The sequence below is a fragment of the Pleurodeles waltl genome, chromosome 10, assembly GCF_031143425.1.
Source record: "Pleurodeles waltl isolate 20211129_DDA chromosome 10, aPleWal1.hap1.20221129, whole genome shotgun sequence".
In the NCBI taxonomy this organism is placed as follows: domain Eukaryota; kingdom Metazoa; phylum Chordata; class Amphibia; order Caudata; family Salamandridae; genus Pleurodeles; species Pleurodeles waltl.
This window is the reverse complement of record NC_090449.1, coordinates 623,569,831-623,588,819: the sequence shown is the minus strand read 5'-3', so window position 1 is coordinate 623,588,819 and position 18,989 is coordinate 623,569,831. Positions and strand designations below refer to the sequence as shown.

Genomic DNA, 18,989 nt, shown 5'->3' with positions numbered 1-18,989 from the left:
CACTCTCTAGAGGGGTGTAAGGGGACCAGGAGAGATTTGCCGGGGTTTAAAGCCAGGCCAGAGGCTTGGAAAAATAGATCTAATAGTTCTAGGATCCGCGGACCGCTTGTGGCCGGGTTTGAGATGTAGATGAGGACATCGTCCGCGTAGAGAGCAACTCTGTCTTCGGGGCCCTCAGGCCATGCCCATCCATCCACCAGGGGGTACTCCTGCAGTATTTTCGCCAGGGGTTCTATCACGAGTGCAAATAGTAGTGGGGATAAGGGGATCCCTGGCGGGTGCCACGACATATGTGAAATGGGTCCGAGACCACCCCGTTTACTTGGACACGGGCCACTGGGTTGGAGTAAAGTAGTTTGACGAGGCCACGGAACTTTGGTCCAATCCCGTTGTGTCGGAGGACTTGTTCCAGATAGGACAGTCCACAGTATCAAAGGCTTTTTCAAAGTCTAGAAGGAGAAGGGCTAGTGGTGAACGAGATAGGGTCCCCCGATATGCTAAGGCCGAGTGCAACCGCCTAATGCAGTGTCTGGTGCTGCATGAGGGCATAAACCCACATTTGTCAGGGTGTATCAGCGTAGAGAGCAGGCTTCAACCTAGTGGCTAGTATTGTTGAGGGCGCTTTGATTTCGGTGTTAAGAAGGGAGATAGGCCGGTATGATGAGCAATTACACGAGGGGGCTGGGTCTTGGGGATTACTACTATAGTAGCCTGGTCGATCTCGGGGGGAAAGAGGCCCTCTTTTTCAGCCTCCTCGTACATGCTGAGGAGGTGAGGGCTTAATATCTCACTACATCGATGATAGAGTTTCGCTGGGAAGCCGTCTGGGCCGGGGGTTTTACCTGATGAAAGGTTGGCTATTGCCCCGGTGACCTCAGCCAAGGTTATCTATGCATCTAGAGCCTCTCTCACTCCATGTGGGATCCGGGGGAGCACCACGTCCTCCAGGAGGGGTAGTTCTCTCTCAGCTGAAGGCCTAGGGCGCTCCGCATATAGTCGCGCGTAGTAGGAAGCAAAGGTTTGAGCAACATCACATGGGGAATTAACAAGTGTTCCCGAAGTGCCAAGTATTTCAGGAATGACTCTGTCGGCTAGAGGTCGAGTGGCGAGCCAATGCAGGAGCTTTCTGTTCCTGTCTCCCCAGCCGTATATCCGGGCAGCTTCGCTCTCCAGATATGTTTTGCGGATTCAAGGGTTGGTTGTTTAATCTTTTCTCTAGTCCTAGTGAGTTGTCGCAATATGGGGATGGACATGTCCCCTGCGCCCTGGCGTTCAAGTCGTAGTGCCTTGGCTTCTAGGGTTGACAGTTGTTCGTCCCTGGTGTTTGGCATAGCCCCGAAGGGTGGCCTTACAGGCCGCCCAAATTGTGCCTGGGGATCGAAACGTGCCTAATTTATGTTCAAAATATTGGGTAAGGTGATTTCCGTTATCTTGGGTGTAATTGTCTTCTTGCAAGTGTCAAGCATTTAGGCGCCACAGCGGACGCCGGGTTGGGTCCAGGCCACCTAGTCTGATTCGCAACGGTGAGTGGTCAGAAACCCCCGGGCAAGATCTCTGTGACGTTAGGTACATCTTGGGCCGGCATAAATATGAGATAAATTCTAGCATGTGATTGGTGGGCCGCCGAGGTGCGCGTGTATTGTTTCGTTCTTGGGTGCCAAGTTCTCCACACTTCGCACATGCCAAGGCCGTCCGCCCATCTACGCAAGCTTGCTGCCCTTACAGTTCGGGCAACTGACACTGTCCCCAAAACATCCAATGAAGGGTCTAAAACTGAGTTAAAGTCCCCACCCACTAGGGTGGCACCTTTAGGGAGGTCCACCAAGGCACGGCGAAGCACGACCAAGAAATTATCGAAACCCGTTGGGGGGCGTATGCGCAAAGAAAATTACACGGTGATCCGTGGAGTGTCCCAGACACCGTCACAAACCTCCCCTGTAGATCGGACTTCGTAGAGGCAACAACCATTGGCAGTGAGCGGTGGAGAAGAATGGCCACTCCGCTTGATCCGCGAGCAAAACCTGCATGGTAGACTTTGTCATAACCCTCTCATGCTAACATGGAGCAGTGGGTACCCAGGAGGTGAGTTTCTTGCAACATGACCACAGATGAGGTGTATCTACGGAGAGTGCTAAATACTGCGGACCTCTTAATTTTGTCTAGCAGACCGTTTACATTCCACGACAGTATTTGAGTTAGTGTGGGCCACTTGTCCATTGTGTCAATGTGTCATAGTATTGAGAACCCACCGAGGGGTCTGAGTTCAGTCGTCCCAAATAAAGAATAATGATGAAAACTAAAGCAATGATAAGGAAAAGGAAACTTAACCAAATAACCTCTCTAAATCCCTCTATTAACTGCACCCCCCCCACCCCATACTTGGTCCCCGGAAGCATCTGTCGCTCAACTACCCAAACTAGGTAACGCGGCCAGATCGGCCATCACTATAGTGAAGTGATGGACCCCTCCATTCAAACGGATCATTAGACCATTAGACAGTGAAAGTCAAGCGTGGCGAACCAGCCAGCGGCGGAGCGTTGGTTAGTAACTGTGTGAGTGTCTCACCGCGGGTCAGACGGCGGCCCGCAGGGCCGAGTGGCACCCACCAAAAAACCATGGATCATCAGGTGAATCCTATCCAAGTATAGGAGACTGGCTCAGGTTGTCATTAGTCGACATTCGCTCTGAAGAATGGGGACCCGGAGGCTCCGCGACCGACCCCCCGGACCGGGGGCCAGCCCCCACATCAGGTTCATGTCCCTGTTGGTCAGCGGTCCCTCTCTTCTATCCCCGCCTGGACCTGGTGCGCCTGTGGCCCCTTCGTGAGGCCAATCGGGGGACGGGCCGTCCCCGATGGGGACACCCTCGTCCAGGGGACCCCTCCGACTCCTGACCCCTTCCTCTGTCAACCAGTCCCACGCCTCTTCCGGCGCATCGAAGAAGAATGTTTTGCCTGCCATGATGACTTTCAGGCGTGCCGGAAAGAGGAGCATGTACGGGAGTTGCATCGCCCAGAGTTTTGGTTTGACCTGCTCAAATGACCGACGCCGGGTCTGGACCTCTCTGGTGTAGTCAGGGAATATTAAGATCTTGTTGTTGTTCCAGCAGATGTTAGTGACACGTCTGGCTTCCCTCAGGATATTGTCTCAGTCTTTAAAATTAAGGAAACGTGCGATAAGGGGCCTTCTGGGACCACCAGGGGGGGGGGTTGCAGGCCCAAGGCCCTGTGTGCTCGCTCGATCGCAAACCATGGCGAGAGTGCGTGATCCAGCATCCAGGACCTGATCCATTGTTCCAGAAAATCAGGTGTTTTGTTTTCCTCTGCACCCTCCGGAAAACCAATGAAAAGGAGGTTGTTGCGCCGGGAGAGATTTTCGGCGTCCTCGGCTCATCGGTGCAGCTCTCCAGTGCTGGATAGTAGTTGGGTTACTTTGGTCCTGAGGTCAGCCAAGTCATCCTCAGTTTGTGAGATGCGGGCCTCCACGGTGGTAATGCGCCCTACAGCGTTTCTGAGGTCCTGTCTGATGAGGCCTATGTCTTCCTTTACCTCTCCAATTTTAGTCTCCACAGCAAGTTGTGAGGCCTGGATCGCCTGTAGAATGGCGCTTACCCCGTCCAGTGAAGTGTGCCCCTTGACAGGGGGGTCTCCGCCACCCCGGGAAGCCGACGGTGCAGTGAATTGGTCAATCCTCGGCTGCAAGGCTGTTGAGTGCTTTGAAGCTTTGTCCTTTCCCATGGTCCAACAAGGCGTTGGTGACACCGTCCAGTACGGCCAAGGAGTTGGTGTCTTTAGTTTCCGTCACTGGAGAGTACCAGGGGTCCAATCTGGCCCAGGGTGGTCTAAGTTCGCTCAGCTGGGGCGGAAGTGCGCCGCGTGGGGTCCTCCACTCCCCCAGCGATTCAGTCCACCGATCTGCAGCCGCCAGAGAGACCAGTAAGCTGCCAAGTCCCTTGCCCTTCCAAAGGGACGGTCGGGGGTGCGAGGGCCCCCGCGCCTGGTCCCAGCAGCTGTCCCAGCAGCTGTCCCAGGCGCCTCCAGAGAACCCACTTGGCCTGGGGGGGGGGAAGTCCAGGCCCCTGGCCCCGGAATCCAGACAAGACCCGACCCCGGGCCGCCCTCACCTATGGCTCACCTATGGCCACCAACTGTGTCCCTGACTCACTCCACAGCACAAGGGCAGGCCAGCCCGCCGGCACCCACGTTGGATTCCCTCGTGCTGCTCGATCACCTAGGATGTGTGGCGCAAGGGGCCACCACACTGGACTTCCGGCCCTGCGCCACCGCCCGGTGTCTCGCGCCTCATGTGGGGTGGCTCCGGCAGAAGAAGCCCCAATCCATCGGGGCCCCAGGATCGGGGGGTTCAAATTTAGTGGTTCCCACAGGGAGGTTTATTCCCCCAGGGGCGCCTTCCTGTATACTGCGCCCCGCCGCTCCCCTTCCCCGGCCTCCAGACGGGAGCGTCCAATCGGGCAGGCCAGCAAAACCCCCCCGGAACACACACGGTGTGGGCGCGCCGCTCGGGTCACTCACCCCCTCCAGCGGGGGCCCCCAATTAGCGCCTCCCGGCGATCTGCAAGGCAGCCGGTGAAAGCCCTGTCGAAGGGAGAGCTCCGTCGCGGGCCCTGGGACAATCGGGCACCGCCTCCGCTCCTCGGATCCTCTTCAGGGGTCTTCTCCTCTGCAGGTCCTCCCCAGAGGACCCTGCTGGAGCGTGGCAACCACCGAACCGGGCGCACGCTGCCCACTCAGCGCCCCTGGTGATATGGGCGCATCCAACAAGGGCGCGCTCCTCCACTCTCTAGGCCGGCCTCCGCCGCCGTGCTGGTCGCCACGGCCGATCGAGCCCCGCGACTCCACCAGGGCGCTGCGATCGCCGCAAACGCCTCTCCTTGATCCACGCCGGCTGGTGCGTCTGCAGGAGTGATTTTTGGCGCGGTCACTCGTCTGTTTCGGCGATTGTTTTGGGCGGATGACGGAGGGGTCCAGAGCACTTTCAAAGTGCGGCCGCCATCTTGACGCCCAAAGCCACGCCCCCCATTTTAAGTTTTAAGGGCCTTGTTTGTAATAATATTCTAATAGGTCTGCTAGCACTGAAAATGTGTAGTGCACCACGCCCTCTAAGAGTTAAATATATGGTTACACTGCGTTACTTTGTGCTATTCTGTTTTAATTTGGTTATGCCCTCTAGGGGCTAACTATATGGTTACATGACCATGCTTCTTACATTATTGTGGTGTCCTCTAGGGGCTGTTCTAACAGCTGAGAGTAGTGTGTGTTTTAAGGGCCTAGTTTAAAATAATATTCCTTTTGTTATATGCAGGGCCACTGGAATTATGTGGAAGATAGGACCAAATTATGTGGCAGGAAAAGTCCAGTTATGTATTTACAGTGCCAATAGCTCTAACTCCAGCAAATGCGCAGACCTATCTCATTGCAAATGCTTGTTCTATGCTGCCTCCACTGTTAGCTCACAAATAGTTTCTCTGCAGCATTGTTCAGTGTGCACTGATGCTTCAGAAGTGCTTGCCCCTTTCATGCAGACTTGTCAAAACATTCCACTGCTTGTCCTTGCAAGGCATTTTATGAAGGAGGGCACATCTCCTGCTCCTCCTTCATCTTTTGCCACTTTGTAGGTCTGTAGGCCATCTCTGTTCCATTATAGAGGGCAAGTGGCCTGCTGCTTTCGTTATATGGTTCCTATGAATCAAGTAGGACTGTGTTTTTGGTCATCATAAACGTCAGAGCAGAGGGACTCAGGGGGTCATTATGACCCTGGCGGAAGGCGGAGAAGTGGCAGTCTTTTTTTTTGTATAATGACCATGGCGGTTACCGCCATAGTCATCCGCCGCTTCTCCGTTCCGCCCGCCAGGGCGGAGACGACTGCCGGGCTGGAGACCTGGGTCTCCAGCCCGGCGGCCGTCACTATACCGCCGGCGGTATTTTGACCCGGCATAACATCATTCATACACACACGACACGCACGCAGGCACCACCAACACACATACACGCACACACACCGACATACATGCCAACATCCACACACACAGTCAGACACGCACACACACATTCAAACATACATGCACACATCCATACAGACATACCTACAGACATACACGCACTCATTCCCAAACACACAACACCCCCGCAAGCATTCACGCACTCACACACCCCCTCTACATACACACATGCACACCCCCATGCACGCACACAACACACAACACCCCCCCACCCCCCTCCCCTCACGGACGATCGACTTACCTGGTCTGACGATCCTCCGGGAGGGGACGGGAGCTATGGGGGCTGCTCCGCCGACACCACACCGTCAACAGAACACTGCCACGGCGAATCACAGGACGTGATTCGCTGGGCGGTGTTCTGTTGGCGTGGCGGTGGAGGTGGAGCAACCTCCACTTCCCCCCCTCCCGCCAGTATGGCTGTTGGCGGCTCTCCGTCCGTAAAAGGACGGAGAGCTGCCAACGGTCATAATAGGCCGAGCGGCAAACCACCACCACTGGCGGTCTTCCGCACGGCGGTTCCTCGGCGGTCTTGGAAAATGACCCCCTCAGTCTGCTTTTACCATCAGGAAATGTCGACACAGTTCCTAGCTTGCTCACAGTGCCCTACCTGAACCTTCAAACATAACAGGCTACCAGATGGTATCTGCAACCTCGAACATGACTACTCATTTTTCCAAGGAAATTGTGGAAACAGATCTACCCTTTCGTTGTCATTTTGTATACCTCAGATTAGAGACACAAAAAAGATATGGATATGTATTTTCAAGCATTTATTGCAGTAATCACATTCTTGCATAAAAGACCTGGACTGCAATTATTAGGCAAATGGGACAAAGCATGTTAAACAGCATTACGAAAATGGTGAAAAAGGTAAACAGTTCAACCATGATAATTTTATTGTGTTGGTACCCTCCTATCAGTTACTACCTACACTATCAAGAGCAAGAAGGAATACCCTCTGCCAGATCAATTGGGATAGCCTAACCGCCCCAATATCTGGGTAAGATGTACCAGGAAGTAGGACTGTTGTAGTGCAGGATATCGTCCTTTGCAGAATGGTGTTTAGAGTCAGCAGGGCTGCATCTCTGCCACAGTGCATTGCTTTTCAGGACAATCCTATCAGAAGTGTTCCTTCTGCTGAATGTGGCACAAAGGCAGTTTTTATAACAAACATACCAGTAATATTGCATTGTGTCAGAGATGCAGAGCCAACGGGGTGATTTGTCGGCGAGTGAGGCCTCGTCTCCAACGGACAGTCATAATACTAGAGCATCGCTTTCTGTGTGCCTAGCCTTGGACGGAGTGTACAGACTGCATGGCATTAACCCTTACAATAAACAGGCTACTTGTATTGTGATTTCTCAGTATATCATCGCAGGAGCAAAAAAACAAGTAAAAGCCACCACCAGAAAGAAAGGCTTCAGTTAAAACGTGCAATCTAAAATGGAGGCTCTTCACGGTCCCTGTTACGCTTTACCACACTTTCCTCAATGGAGCCGAAAGCCCATTATTTTATTTTGGTTTTTCTATGTGTGCCCTAAGTGGCAAGGGTATGCCCAGACATAGGTCCCTTGCTTGCTGCTCCACAGGATCCAAGCTGGAACTAGCAGCAAGAGTAATAATTTGCACAGGGGGTGTATTGGGGGAAATGTGCTATTGCTGGCCTAATGGAGAAAAATCTTGGAATGAGGGCCAAAAGTGTGCTATTTGGTAATAGCAAACACTTTTGTACATGTGGTCATTAGTGTGCCTATACTGGCACATTCATTAGTTAAATAATTTATGACATTTGTGCTAGTACAATTGGACACAACTTTAAAAGAAAAACAGCGATGACAAAATGGCACATACCTGATCAATACTCTCTTGAGGAACTGTAAACGAGCTACTCAGCTCATCTTTGTCATTTGACCATACTAGCTCAGGATGATCAAGCAGAATCTAAAGCAGAAACAAATTGAAAATTTAATACGGAATTCCAAATGAGGTGTTCCATCATCCTATTGCATTTCAGAAAGCAACTTAAAATCCACCCGTACAGGAAGCACCTTTACCTGGACACCTAAATGCTTAGGCATAAAGCTTCAAAGCCTTCAATTACTGTGCTTAGCACTGGCCAACATTAACAGCAACACACCATTTTTTTTCCCTTTGCCCCCTCTCTATCCATTATTACTGATACTTATCTTCTGATTTAAGTACAGTGTGTTGATTTTAAAACCGGATTTGCACATTCTAAATATTCAAACTTGAATAACAATGATGAGTAAACCAAGATTTTCAAAATGAACAATTAGAAATGGTCAAGTAAGAATTTATCAACAGTTCATAACAGCCCTGTGACGGGTCGGACTGGGCCGACCCGCACACCAAGACGACTTGTGCTGCCACTGCCAGATACGACCAGGAAGCATCCCAGAGAGCAGGGCTCTCGATTGACTCCCTTCTAGACTCGCGCGACTCGGTGGCGGTTAAAGAGGTGGAACCGCACACAAAAAGGGGAGGAGGAAGGAATACATGGAGGAAACCGACGGAGACAGAGAGGGAGTCAAGAGCAGAGCAGTGGAGGACGAGGACCGACGACGAGGTGGAAACCGCCAGGACCTGTCTCACACCACATGGGGAACAGCGGGAGCCTGGAGCTGTGTGGAGTCGACAACGCGAGGAGGATTACTGGCCCCGGGAAGCAGATAAATGAGCCTGCCACGCTTCAGGAGAAGCGTGGCCAAGCCAGGTACGGCAAAATCGGTCCGGGAGGGAAAACAGAACGGGAGGAGAGAGGAGGACAGGGAAAGGAAAATCACAGGTTCTGCACGAAAAGGGTTGAGGGAAGGGAACTCACGGGTACTACACAGAGGGGGGGGGGAGGAAAAGGAGTAAGGAATAAAACAACAGGAAAGAAATCTAAAGAGGGCATGGAAACGAAATGCACAAGGAGTCTAAAGAGATAGTGGGGAATAGGTGAGACACGGAAACAACCTATGAGGAAGGAGGAAAAGAACAGGAACTAAGCGTATAGGACACGAATAGCACAGACCAAGAAAAAGAGAGGAAAGAAGACGTATACGAGATCACAGAAGTAGAGAATAAAAAGGAAAAAGCCCACCAGTCCAGGGCAGAGAGATAATTAGTAGAAGGAAGACGAAGGGAACACGGCAGCACCAAAAGGTGGAAGGGAAGAGAGAGAGAGAGAGAGAGAGAGAGAGAGAGAGAGAGAGAAGCCAGGTGTTACAGGCAGAAGAGTGGAGAGAAGCAGTAAAAGAGAGGAAAGGATTAAAAGAAGAATAGACAGATACTTACCACTTCTATTTTCTTCTTCTATTTCCACACGCTTCCCGCGAGGCCCCTGGAAGAGGAAGAAAGAAGAAGCCGAGAACCTTGGGGAAAAGAGTGAAGAGAATCACCAATACTCACCTATAAGACAATCACTCGAACCTATTGAACTTGTATAAAGAACAATAAAACACGTTCTTTAACAACCAAATCGGGCAGTCTGGTGTATCCGTTCGGCCAATCTGTTACAAGCCCCTAACAAGCATCGGCAAACTATCAAGAACATTGTGTATGTGTCTCTATTGTTTGCATTGTGGACATATTTTTCTGTGTTTCTATCATTTCACGGTGCTACAAAAACGTGTTTAGTATTTAAAGCAATAAATGCCTCATATTTTAGAACAAACACCCCATTAGCCAAAAACTCACTTGTTTTTATTCCAAGTCTGCTTTTGACCTTTTAGTGTTTGTCTAAAGATATCTCTGTTCCTGTCTGTACAAGCTACGATACTATAGGAACAATCAAGATTAAAATAGCTCTTTAAATCTTGACTCTGCTTTTGTTGCTTATTTTAGGTCACATCTGCAGGTTGAGAGAGAGCACTCAATTGTGGCCAAATCAGCCCACCATTTATTGTATTTTGGACAATCACTGGCAAAGTCAATAGGTCTGACATGGGCAAGTATGTACTTTTAAAAATATAATTTTCCAAGTATATGTAATAGGAACAAAAGATTAAAAGTAAAAAAGAAACAAAATAAAAGGTAGCAGGTATAAGGCTGCAAAACAAAACCTGAATCCTCAAAGCAGATGGCCATCTTTAAAAGGTAAAGCATGCTTATAAATGCTATACCTTTCCAAGATGGCCATATTTAATATATTTTGCCTTTGACAATAGACAAGGCTTCCTTTAGCAGTTCTTGCAAGTGTCACTATGGGAGATGCTGAAATGGTGCAGCCTAATGCAGAGAGCTCAAGTTCTACCTTTCCCAAGGCCGCCAGGTGGTTATGTGCGCCACCTTCACCAATGCTGGTGGTTAGGGGAAAGTTCTATAAGGAAAATGTCACTTAGTAGTAAACATCTGTTCATGGCATGTAGTGCTGTAGATTTACATGCTGTTCATTATCCTGCCATCTAGTGTTGGGCTCGGAATGTTGGAACTTATTTTCTTCGAGAAGTGTTTTCGAGTCACAGGGTTGAGTGGCTCTTCCTTCTCAGCGATACTGCGCATGGGCATCGAGTTCTTTGTGAGATTGTTTTCCACAGGCAGGCGAGAGATAAAGTATAGATAAGTATAGAAAGGAGTATGTCCATGTGAATATAAGTAACTATATACAAGTACAAAGCAACTGCAACAGCCACAGGTTTCCGGGAAGGTGCATGTGAATCTACAGCACTAAATACCACGAACAGATGTCTACTGGTTAGTAACATTTTCTCTTCAATGTCACATGTGGCTGTAGATACACATGCTGTGCATAGACTGTAAATCAGTCCCTCCTAAAATATGCAGTGGCTAACCTGTGGGAGTTGGAGTTGTTTGAAAAAGTGTTCTTAGGACAGCTTATCCTACATTGGCTTGCTGACGAGCTTGCAAATCTACGCAGTAGTATTTTGTAAATGTATGTGGTGTACATCAGGTAGCTGCTTTGCAAATGTCAGCTAAGGGAATAATTCCTAAAAATGCCACAGTGATGCATTTTTTCCTTGTGGAATGTGCTTTAGGAGTAAGAGGTAATTGCCTTTTTGTTTTAGCATAACATATCTGGATATATTTTACAATCCATCTAGATATGCTATTTTTTGTAATAGGATTTCTCTTATGTGGTACTAAAAAAAAAGCTAATAAAAGCTGCTTAGTTTTTTCTGAACCCTATTGTCCTGTCAATGTGATACATGAGAGCTCCTTTAACATCTAATGTGTGGAGTGCTCTTTCCGCCACAGAGCCCGGTTATGGGGGAAAAAAAAGTCAATTGTTTGATTAATAGGAAATTGTGAAACAATTTTTGGTAGAAATTTAGGGTTTGTACGAAGGACTAATTTGTTCTTATGTATTTGAAAGAAAGGCTTCTCTAAAGTTAAGGCTTGTAGCTCACTAACATGTCTTAGTGATGTAATAGCTACTAATAAAGCTACTTTGTAAGAAAGGAATTGCAAATCACATGAATGAAGAAGCTCAAATGGAGGTCACATGAGCCTATCGAGTACAATTTTCAGATTCCAGGGTTGCATAAGACCTTCCATGAAGGCTTTAATGACTGGTATTTTAAATAATCATGTATGTTGTCTATTTTTTAAATAGGCTGCAATTGCAGCTAAGTGCAACCAAATAGATGTGTATGCCAGATTTACTTTTTGCAGGGGAAGCAAATAACAAAGAATCTCTTGCACTGATGGTGTTAGTAGATCAATATGTTTAGACAGAGTAACAGACAAAACATTTCAATTCTGCTGCATAACAGGCTCTAGTTGTTGGACTATGTGCCTGTTTTAAAATGTCCATACACTCTGCAGGTAACTGAAGGTAACCAAATTCTAATTCAGGAGCCATATTGAAGGTCGAGTGATTTGGGATCCGGATCCCTTATCTGTTGTAGATTTTGTGTGAGAAGATCCTGTCTGTTGGGGAGTCTCTTGTGAGGTACTAGGGAGAGATCCATTAGAGTTGTAAACCAAGGCTGGTGGGCCTATGTGGGTGCTACCAGGATCATTTTGAGAGAAGTTTGTTTGCGTTTCCACACCAGAAAGGGAATGAGTAGGAGAGGTGTAAAAGCATAAGCAAATATCCCTGACCAGTTGATGCACATGCCACTGCCCTTGGACTGGGGGTGTGGGTACCTGGGTGCGATGTTTTGACATCTTGAGTTTTCTGCTGAGGTGAAAAGGCCTATGTGGAGTGTTCCCCACTTTTGCAAGTAATTTTGAAGCACTTCTGGGTAGAGTTCCCATTTGTGGACTTGTTGATACGCCCTGCTTAGCAGGTCTGCAAAGCGGTTGTATATCTCTGGGAGATATTCTACCAGAAGATGAATGTGGTGATGATGAGCCCACCTCCAGATTGTTTGTGCTAGCCGAGACAACTGGAGAGAGCGTGCTGCCCCCCTCCCTCGTTTTTGTAGATAATACATTGCGGTCATGTATTCTGTGCGAATCAAAACAGATCTGTGCATTAAGTGAGGCAGAAAAGCTTTCAGGGGTAGAACGATCACAGTTCCAAATCATTGATGTGTATTGTCTGGTGGCTGGCGTCCCATGATCCCTGCACCGTGAGGTTGTTGAGATGAGCCCCCCATTCTGTAAGGGAGGCATCCGAGGTTAGAACTATTTGGGGAGCAGGGTCTTGAAAGTGCTGCCGTTTTAAGTATATTGGTGGCATTCCACCATAGGAGAGAGATGTAAGCTGTACGATCCACCAACACTAGATCCTGAAGATGACCCTGAGCTTGTGACCATTGGCGAGAGACATTGTTGTACGGGAGGCATATGAAGTCTGGCATAAGGGACGATGGCAATGCAGGATGCCATCATGCCTAGGAGTCGCATCAGTGTTTTGACTGTGTACATTTGATTGACCTGTATTTGATAAATTATTTCTTGAAAATTGTGGACATGAGTTTGATTGGAGTAAGCAAGCCCCAACTGAGTGTTGAGTATAGCCCCTAGATACAGCTGAATCTGGAGAGGCTGTAGGTGTGATTTTCGGGTGTTTATCGTGAACCCTAATTTGTGCAGAAGGTTTATTGTTGTTTGAGTGTGAGACTGACATTGACTTAAAGTGCTGGCTTTACTGCTAGACACTTGGTGAATACCCTGGGAGCCGTTGTGACTCCGAAAGGTAGAACTTTGAACTGATAATGTTGTCCTGCTACTACAAATCTTAGATATTTGCGGTGTGCAGAATGAATTGGAATGTGAAAGTAGGCAACCTTCAGATCTAGAGCAGTCATGAAGTCGCCTTTTGTAATAAAGGAATTACATCTTGAAGGGTAACCATGTGAAAATGCTCTGAGAGAATATATTGATTTAGAGGTCTGAGATCCAAAATAGGCCTGAGAGTGTTGTCCTTTTTGGGATTGAGAAAGTAGAGAGAGTTCCTTGATATTATATAGGAACAGTTTCCATTGCTTGTTTTAACAGTAGAGATTGTACCTCTTCTTTTAAAAGAGAGAAATGCTCTGTTGACATTCTGTGTCTGCGTGGTGGAATGTTTGGGGGTGTTGATGAAAGTTCTAGACAATAACCATGTTGGATAATGGATAGGACCCATTAGTCCGATGTTATCTCTGTCCATTGTTGGCGGTAAAATTGAAGACGTCCGCCCTACTGAGTGAAATGAGGAGGGGGAATGTGGAGGTAGTCACTGTTTAGCTGCAGAGGGTGAACCACGAGTGTTGGTGGTTTTTCCTCTACCCTTAGGCTATTTCCTCTACATGTACGTGTGAAAAACCCTCGAGAGTAGGAGGAAGAGGCCTGACGCTGCTGTGAGTTGGTATTATCAGAGGATGTGTTGCCTCTGTAGCCACCCCTATACATTGAGCTGCGGAAAAAAAAACGTGTTTGGCTGATTTTTTAAAGCACCCATGGCTTTAGCTGTGTCTAATTTTAGTTTTTCAAGTGTGGAGTTAACCTGGGACCCAAATACGTACTTCCCCAACAAGGGCATATTAAGGACAGCTTGTTGGACTTCTGGTTTGAAACCTGAACACCTTAACCAGGTATGTCTTCTAAGAAGGATACTGGTATTAACTCCTTGTGCTGCTGCGTCTGCTGCATCTAGTGCAAGTCTAATTGAATTATTTTAAATTGCCTGCCCTTTAGAGACAATTTGCTGTGCACATTTACAGTGTTCTTCTGGGAGGTGTTGAAGAATGTCTTCGATTTCATCCCAGTGCGACCCATCATATGCTGCAAGCAATGCCTGGGAATTAGTAATGCGCCAACGACTGTCTCTTGCGCAGCAACCCTTCTTCCTGCTGCATCAATTTGTTTACTTTCTTTCTCTGGAGGAGGAGAATCTCCAGTAGCCTGGCTACTTACTCTTTCCCTGGCTGTGGTAGTGACAATGGAATCTGGAGGGATTTGTGACTGGATGTATATTGGGTCAGACGGAGCTGCCTTTTATTTTTTACCTACTCGTGGTGTATGTAGGAATGGACAGTCTCTTTTGAAATGTCTTGAATATGTCGAAGGATTCCTGGTAACATAGGGAGGAATTGTTATGTCCCTGCGTTTTGTGGTGAGGGTATCAAATAGAAAGTCTTCTTCTATTGGATCCTTTTGTGATTGCATAATGTGATAGGCAGCCGCCCTAGCTGTTACTTGCTGATACCCACTTTTGTCCTCTGGAAGGGAGGGGCAGGCAGGATAGAGATTTGGGTCTGTATCTATGATAGGATCAGTATCATAAGTATTCCGGGGTCATGGTCTTATGAACATTCCCTAGATCTTTTCTACAATATACAGGGGAACCCTGTGGTGTGTAATGTACGCCTACTTGAGAATTAGGTGAGTGAGGTGGAGGAGAAAGAGGAAGTGGAGATGAGGGAGATAGCGGAAGAGCTGGGACTGGAGCACCTGCTGCAGACGTAGAAGCTTTTCCCTTATGCGGGTTTTTAGGAGGAGGTGAGGTGTCAAGATTTTCTTGAAAAGAAAACTTTTTCTTTACAGGCACGGTGGCAGAAGCCACAATTCTGCTTTTGTCCTTTGAATTTTGCGCTATTTAGTGTCCATAGTTTCTAAAATCAGTAAATTTGTAAACAATAAAGCTGAAGAATGTTCAGACTCAGCTGCTTTTGGCGCAGAAATTTTATGTTGTTCTAAACTTTTCGATTACGAAGAGACGGATGGTGAACTCCTGCTCGGTGCCAAAGTTGTGGGAAGCGAAGTAGTCAGTCCCAAAGTTTTCAGTTCCGAAGCCTTGGATGTTTTTGGTCGGACTGAAGGAATAGAGGTCGAATGAGAAGACCCCGCCACAGTCTTTCCGGATTTCTAAGCTGTGCCACAGGGAAGGGCAGCTGAATCAAGTTTCTGTGACCGACCGTGGCCTGAGGGCAGTGGTGGTCCGAGGACCTCTTTTATGACCTTCTTTACTGTTTTTATAGGAGGAGGTGCAGTTTTTTTACTCATGACTTACGCGGAAGTGATGTCCTGTCTCTCAATGTCGGACTGTAGGTCTGAGTTCGAGTCTTCGACGGAGAATGCCCCTTCTTGCTCCAGCTCCTCCTGTGCGTGTTTATCCACGAAAATATCTGTGGTGTTGTCTTGCATCGAATGTCCAATTTCCAGCCTGCGAGTTCCTTGGTCCCAAAGTGATTTCTTGGACCGAAACAAACGACACGCGTCACAGGTGGCCTCGTGGTCTGAGGAATGGTAGAGCTCACATACTTGATAGTGATACGTGTATGGAAATTTGGCGTGGCACCGAGGACAGAATCTAAACTGCGTTTGTTCCATCAGGGTCTCGTATCTTTCCAGCCACGTGGAGACAGGCCGGGACCGAGCGAGGCCCGACCCGAAGGCACGCAGTTGAGATCTGACCTTGAGATTATGATAAAGAAAACATGATCGACTAACAATACTGTTGATGGAAAGTAAAGATGGGAAGAGAGTCTCAAACCGGCTTGAGTGAATACGGAGTGAGCAGAAACACGTCCGAACCCTACAGCAGAGAAAAAACAATCTAACAAAGAACTCTATGCCCATTCGCAGAATCACAGAGAAGGAGAAGCCACTTGATCCTGTGACTCGAAAACACTTCTCAAAGAAAACAAGTTGCAACACTCCAAGCCCAACACTAGATGGAAGGATAATGCACAGCATGTGTCTTTACAGCCACACATACCATCAAACTTAGTATTTCAATATTTTAAGTATTGCCTCAAAATGGCAACATTCATAATGTTGTTGGCTTGACAAAATATGGTGACCCTTGACAGGTATTTATAAGTGTTAAGCTCTGAAATGGTTCTGTGTGAAATATATATCATGTTTCGTACTGTGGGTACGGGACCTTTCCTAAGCTAGAATAGGAAGACTGCTACAGGAATCACTAGTATTACTGGCACAAGGAATACAGCGTTAAATTTCACAATCTCTAGGGAACAAAAGTTATTAAGGATTTTGAAGGTGCGCCTTGCCTTGAAAAGCAATTATAAATCCATCTTTTAATTCAGATGGGTTCTAATTTAATGTCAGTATTTTTCTAAAGCAAAGGTCTCGCATCTTTTACAGATAGCATAATGAAAACAAGTTGGTGAACCCTCTAAAATGATGATAGGTTTGCAGGATATATAAACAACTGAGAACACAGCTCCTCATATGATGTTAGAGATGATGGGTTGAAGGGATGAGTGCAGACTAAGTACACATAGCGGTATACATGTGCTCACAATACCCCAGGTACCCTGCAATTGGGGTGCTTGCCTACAGGGTGTAAAACTAGTTAATTACAACATCTAGAGAAATATCAATCAAAAAATGAAAAAAATGCAGTTTCATTATAGAAGAAAGCAGGTAGTCTTCTTTGAACTACAAGGGAAAGCTGAGTGGGCAGAAATCTAAAATAGCAACAGCAGACACAGCCTCAAGTGCCTACAAAGTCTGCCTCTGCTGCAAAACATAACTAAGTTTGGGTGGGCTACTAATGAGAACAGTGATGAAAAACGTTTGGGAATTCCAAGTAATTTGCCAGGGACATATTCAGTAAACGTATGTGAATCCCAAAACGATCAGCTGTTGGGAAAGCTTATAGGAACACACAGAGGGCACATTGACTTAGTACAGTGCTATTGATATCCAAATGTGACACGTGAGCCATATGTTTGAATCTAGTTGGGTCGACGTAGCCAGGTTTGATAAACTGAGTAGAATTAATAATAGTAAACATGTGATTAACAGTGTTATAATAAAGCAAAACTGTAGTAGCAAGGGCTACATATTAACAAGCATTTGCAATGCAATGGGTCTCGCATTTGCTCGAGTTAAAGCTATTAGCGTTGTAAAATCCTAACCACACTTTTCTTGCCACATAAACTGAAAATAAAAGTACAACAGTTTCAAATAAGTGAGCCGATGGCCGCCATGAGCGCAAGGCAGACACACAAATGGAAACAGAAGTTCGCTCGCAGTGAAACATATTGGCAAAAGTGCAATTATCCATGAAACCTGCAAAAGTGCAGTTATCCATGTAACCCGGCAAAAGTGCAAATATTCATGTAACACGGTCGATGTCATGCAAAGCGCTTTACTACTACCCAGCGAGATCGCACTGCCTACGAAATAAAGAGAAAAAGTAGTCCAGAAACCATATGAAAAACATCGAGCCTCGTATGTTTTCAATAGTTGGCTGGTGCGCTCGAGAAGGGCTAAACACCGGAAAAGGCATGACGTATGCATGCCCTTCACTAATTAAATCAAGCGAATTTTAAAAGGCAAGCACACGAACCAACCAAACTTATGGGCGTGGTTAAAAGCCCACAGAGAGATTACACCAGAGACAAAACGCTTTGCGCGCTCAACCCTTAAAAGTCATTACTAGAAACTGGTTATGACAAATATGGAATCTCTCTACACTTCAACACAAAGGTTAATGTACCATGACTGTAACTAAATAGTAGTTTATCCAATAGAAAACACATTTCATACATTTATTATGTGACAAATAGCAAAGATCGCAGTACTCTGCATATATTGTGACAGATAAAGAAGCTTGAAGCATCTTATACAAAGGATCAAATCCTTATGGAAGCTAAAAGTACATTTAACTGAATCTTACATAAAGGAGCCCAAGTAAGGCTACTTGCTGCAACACAGAGCACACTGTCATCTCAGAAGATTCCGATCAGGGCAACTGAAGCGCTTGAGTAGTAAACAACTAGAGAAGTTCAATGTACTAATTAAAGATGGTACTGAGCCTGTCACTGACTGGGAAGTAATTTCAGGGTATGTACATAGGACAGCATGCAGCCTGTCTCTAAAAATGCTAGGGGAGGGGAGAAGGGACAGTGGTAGGCTCTGGACCACTGGAGATTAAAATGCATGGTACTGCAATAAATATCACAAATCAGAAATGTTTAGTGAAACGTGTAAATTATTTAATGAGGAATTTAAAAAAAAGATAACTAGTCTGTCCTGCCACTTTCGAAAGACTGCATGAAAGAAAAAACTTACCAGAGGCATTCAACCCTTCACAGTCACATTGAGAAACACACACACAAGCTTTTCCAATACAGCTTGAAACAAGAAAAGTATTTTATGTGCATAGCACAATGGGTTACTGCTTTTGTCACAGAGATTCTTTTGTTACTATGCAGCTCATAAGTTCCAACTGTAATCTAGTACAGTGAACTATGAAATGCCATCAAAGAACTGTATGCAAACTGCATGGAACAAATTAGAAAGTTATGCTTTTTTCCCCAGTATTTCATTATCCTTATGCTGCAACAAAAAAAAAAAAAAAGAAATGCTGGCTTGCGTAGAAATACATTATAAAAGTCAACGCTAGCCACGTGTTATGTTCTGAATCCTGAGTTTGTGCTTCTCCAGACCAAGCAAGAAAATGCCTACCAGTAGGGATGACATGAATCCTACACCTTGTAGTCCCCTGTAAAGTGCTCTGAAACCCTGCACTGGTATGAGAGGTGCTATAAAACAAATGAAATATATGTGACAGAGAGGCTATGGAGAGATATGAGGCC

The 18,989-nt window shown here is 46.8% G+C and overlaps 1 protein-coding gene across 1 annotated transcript in view; it reads right to left on the bottom strand.

Annotated features, from left to right (window-relative positions):
• NUB1 (negative regulator of ubiquitin like proteins 1) overlaps positions 1-18,989 on the bottom strand; it is a 316,976-nt gene that overhangs the window by 58,772 nt on the left and 239,215 nt on the right. The window contains exon 14 of the mRNA XM_069211094.1: positions 7,870-7,959. Within this exon, the coding sequence (XP_069067195.1) occupies positions 7,870-7,959 (90 nt within the window). The remainder of the gene's footprint in view (positions 1-7,869; positions 7,960-18,989) is intronic.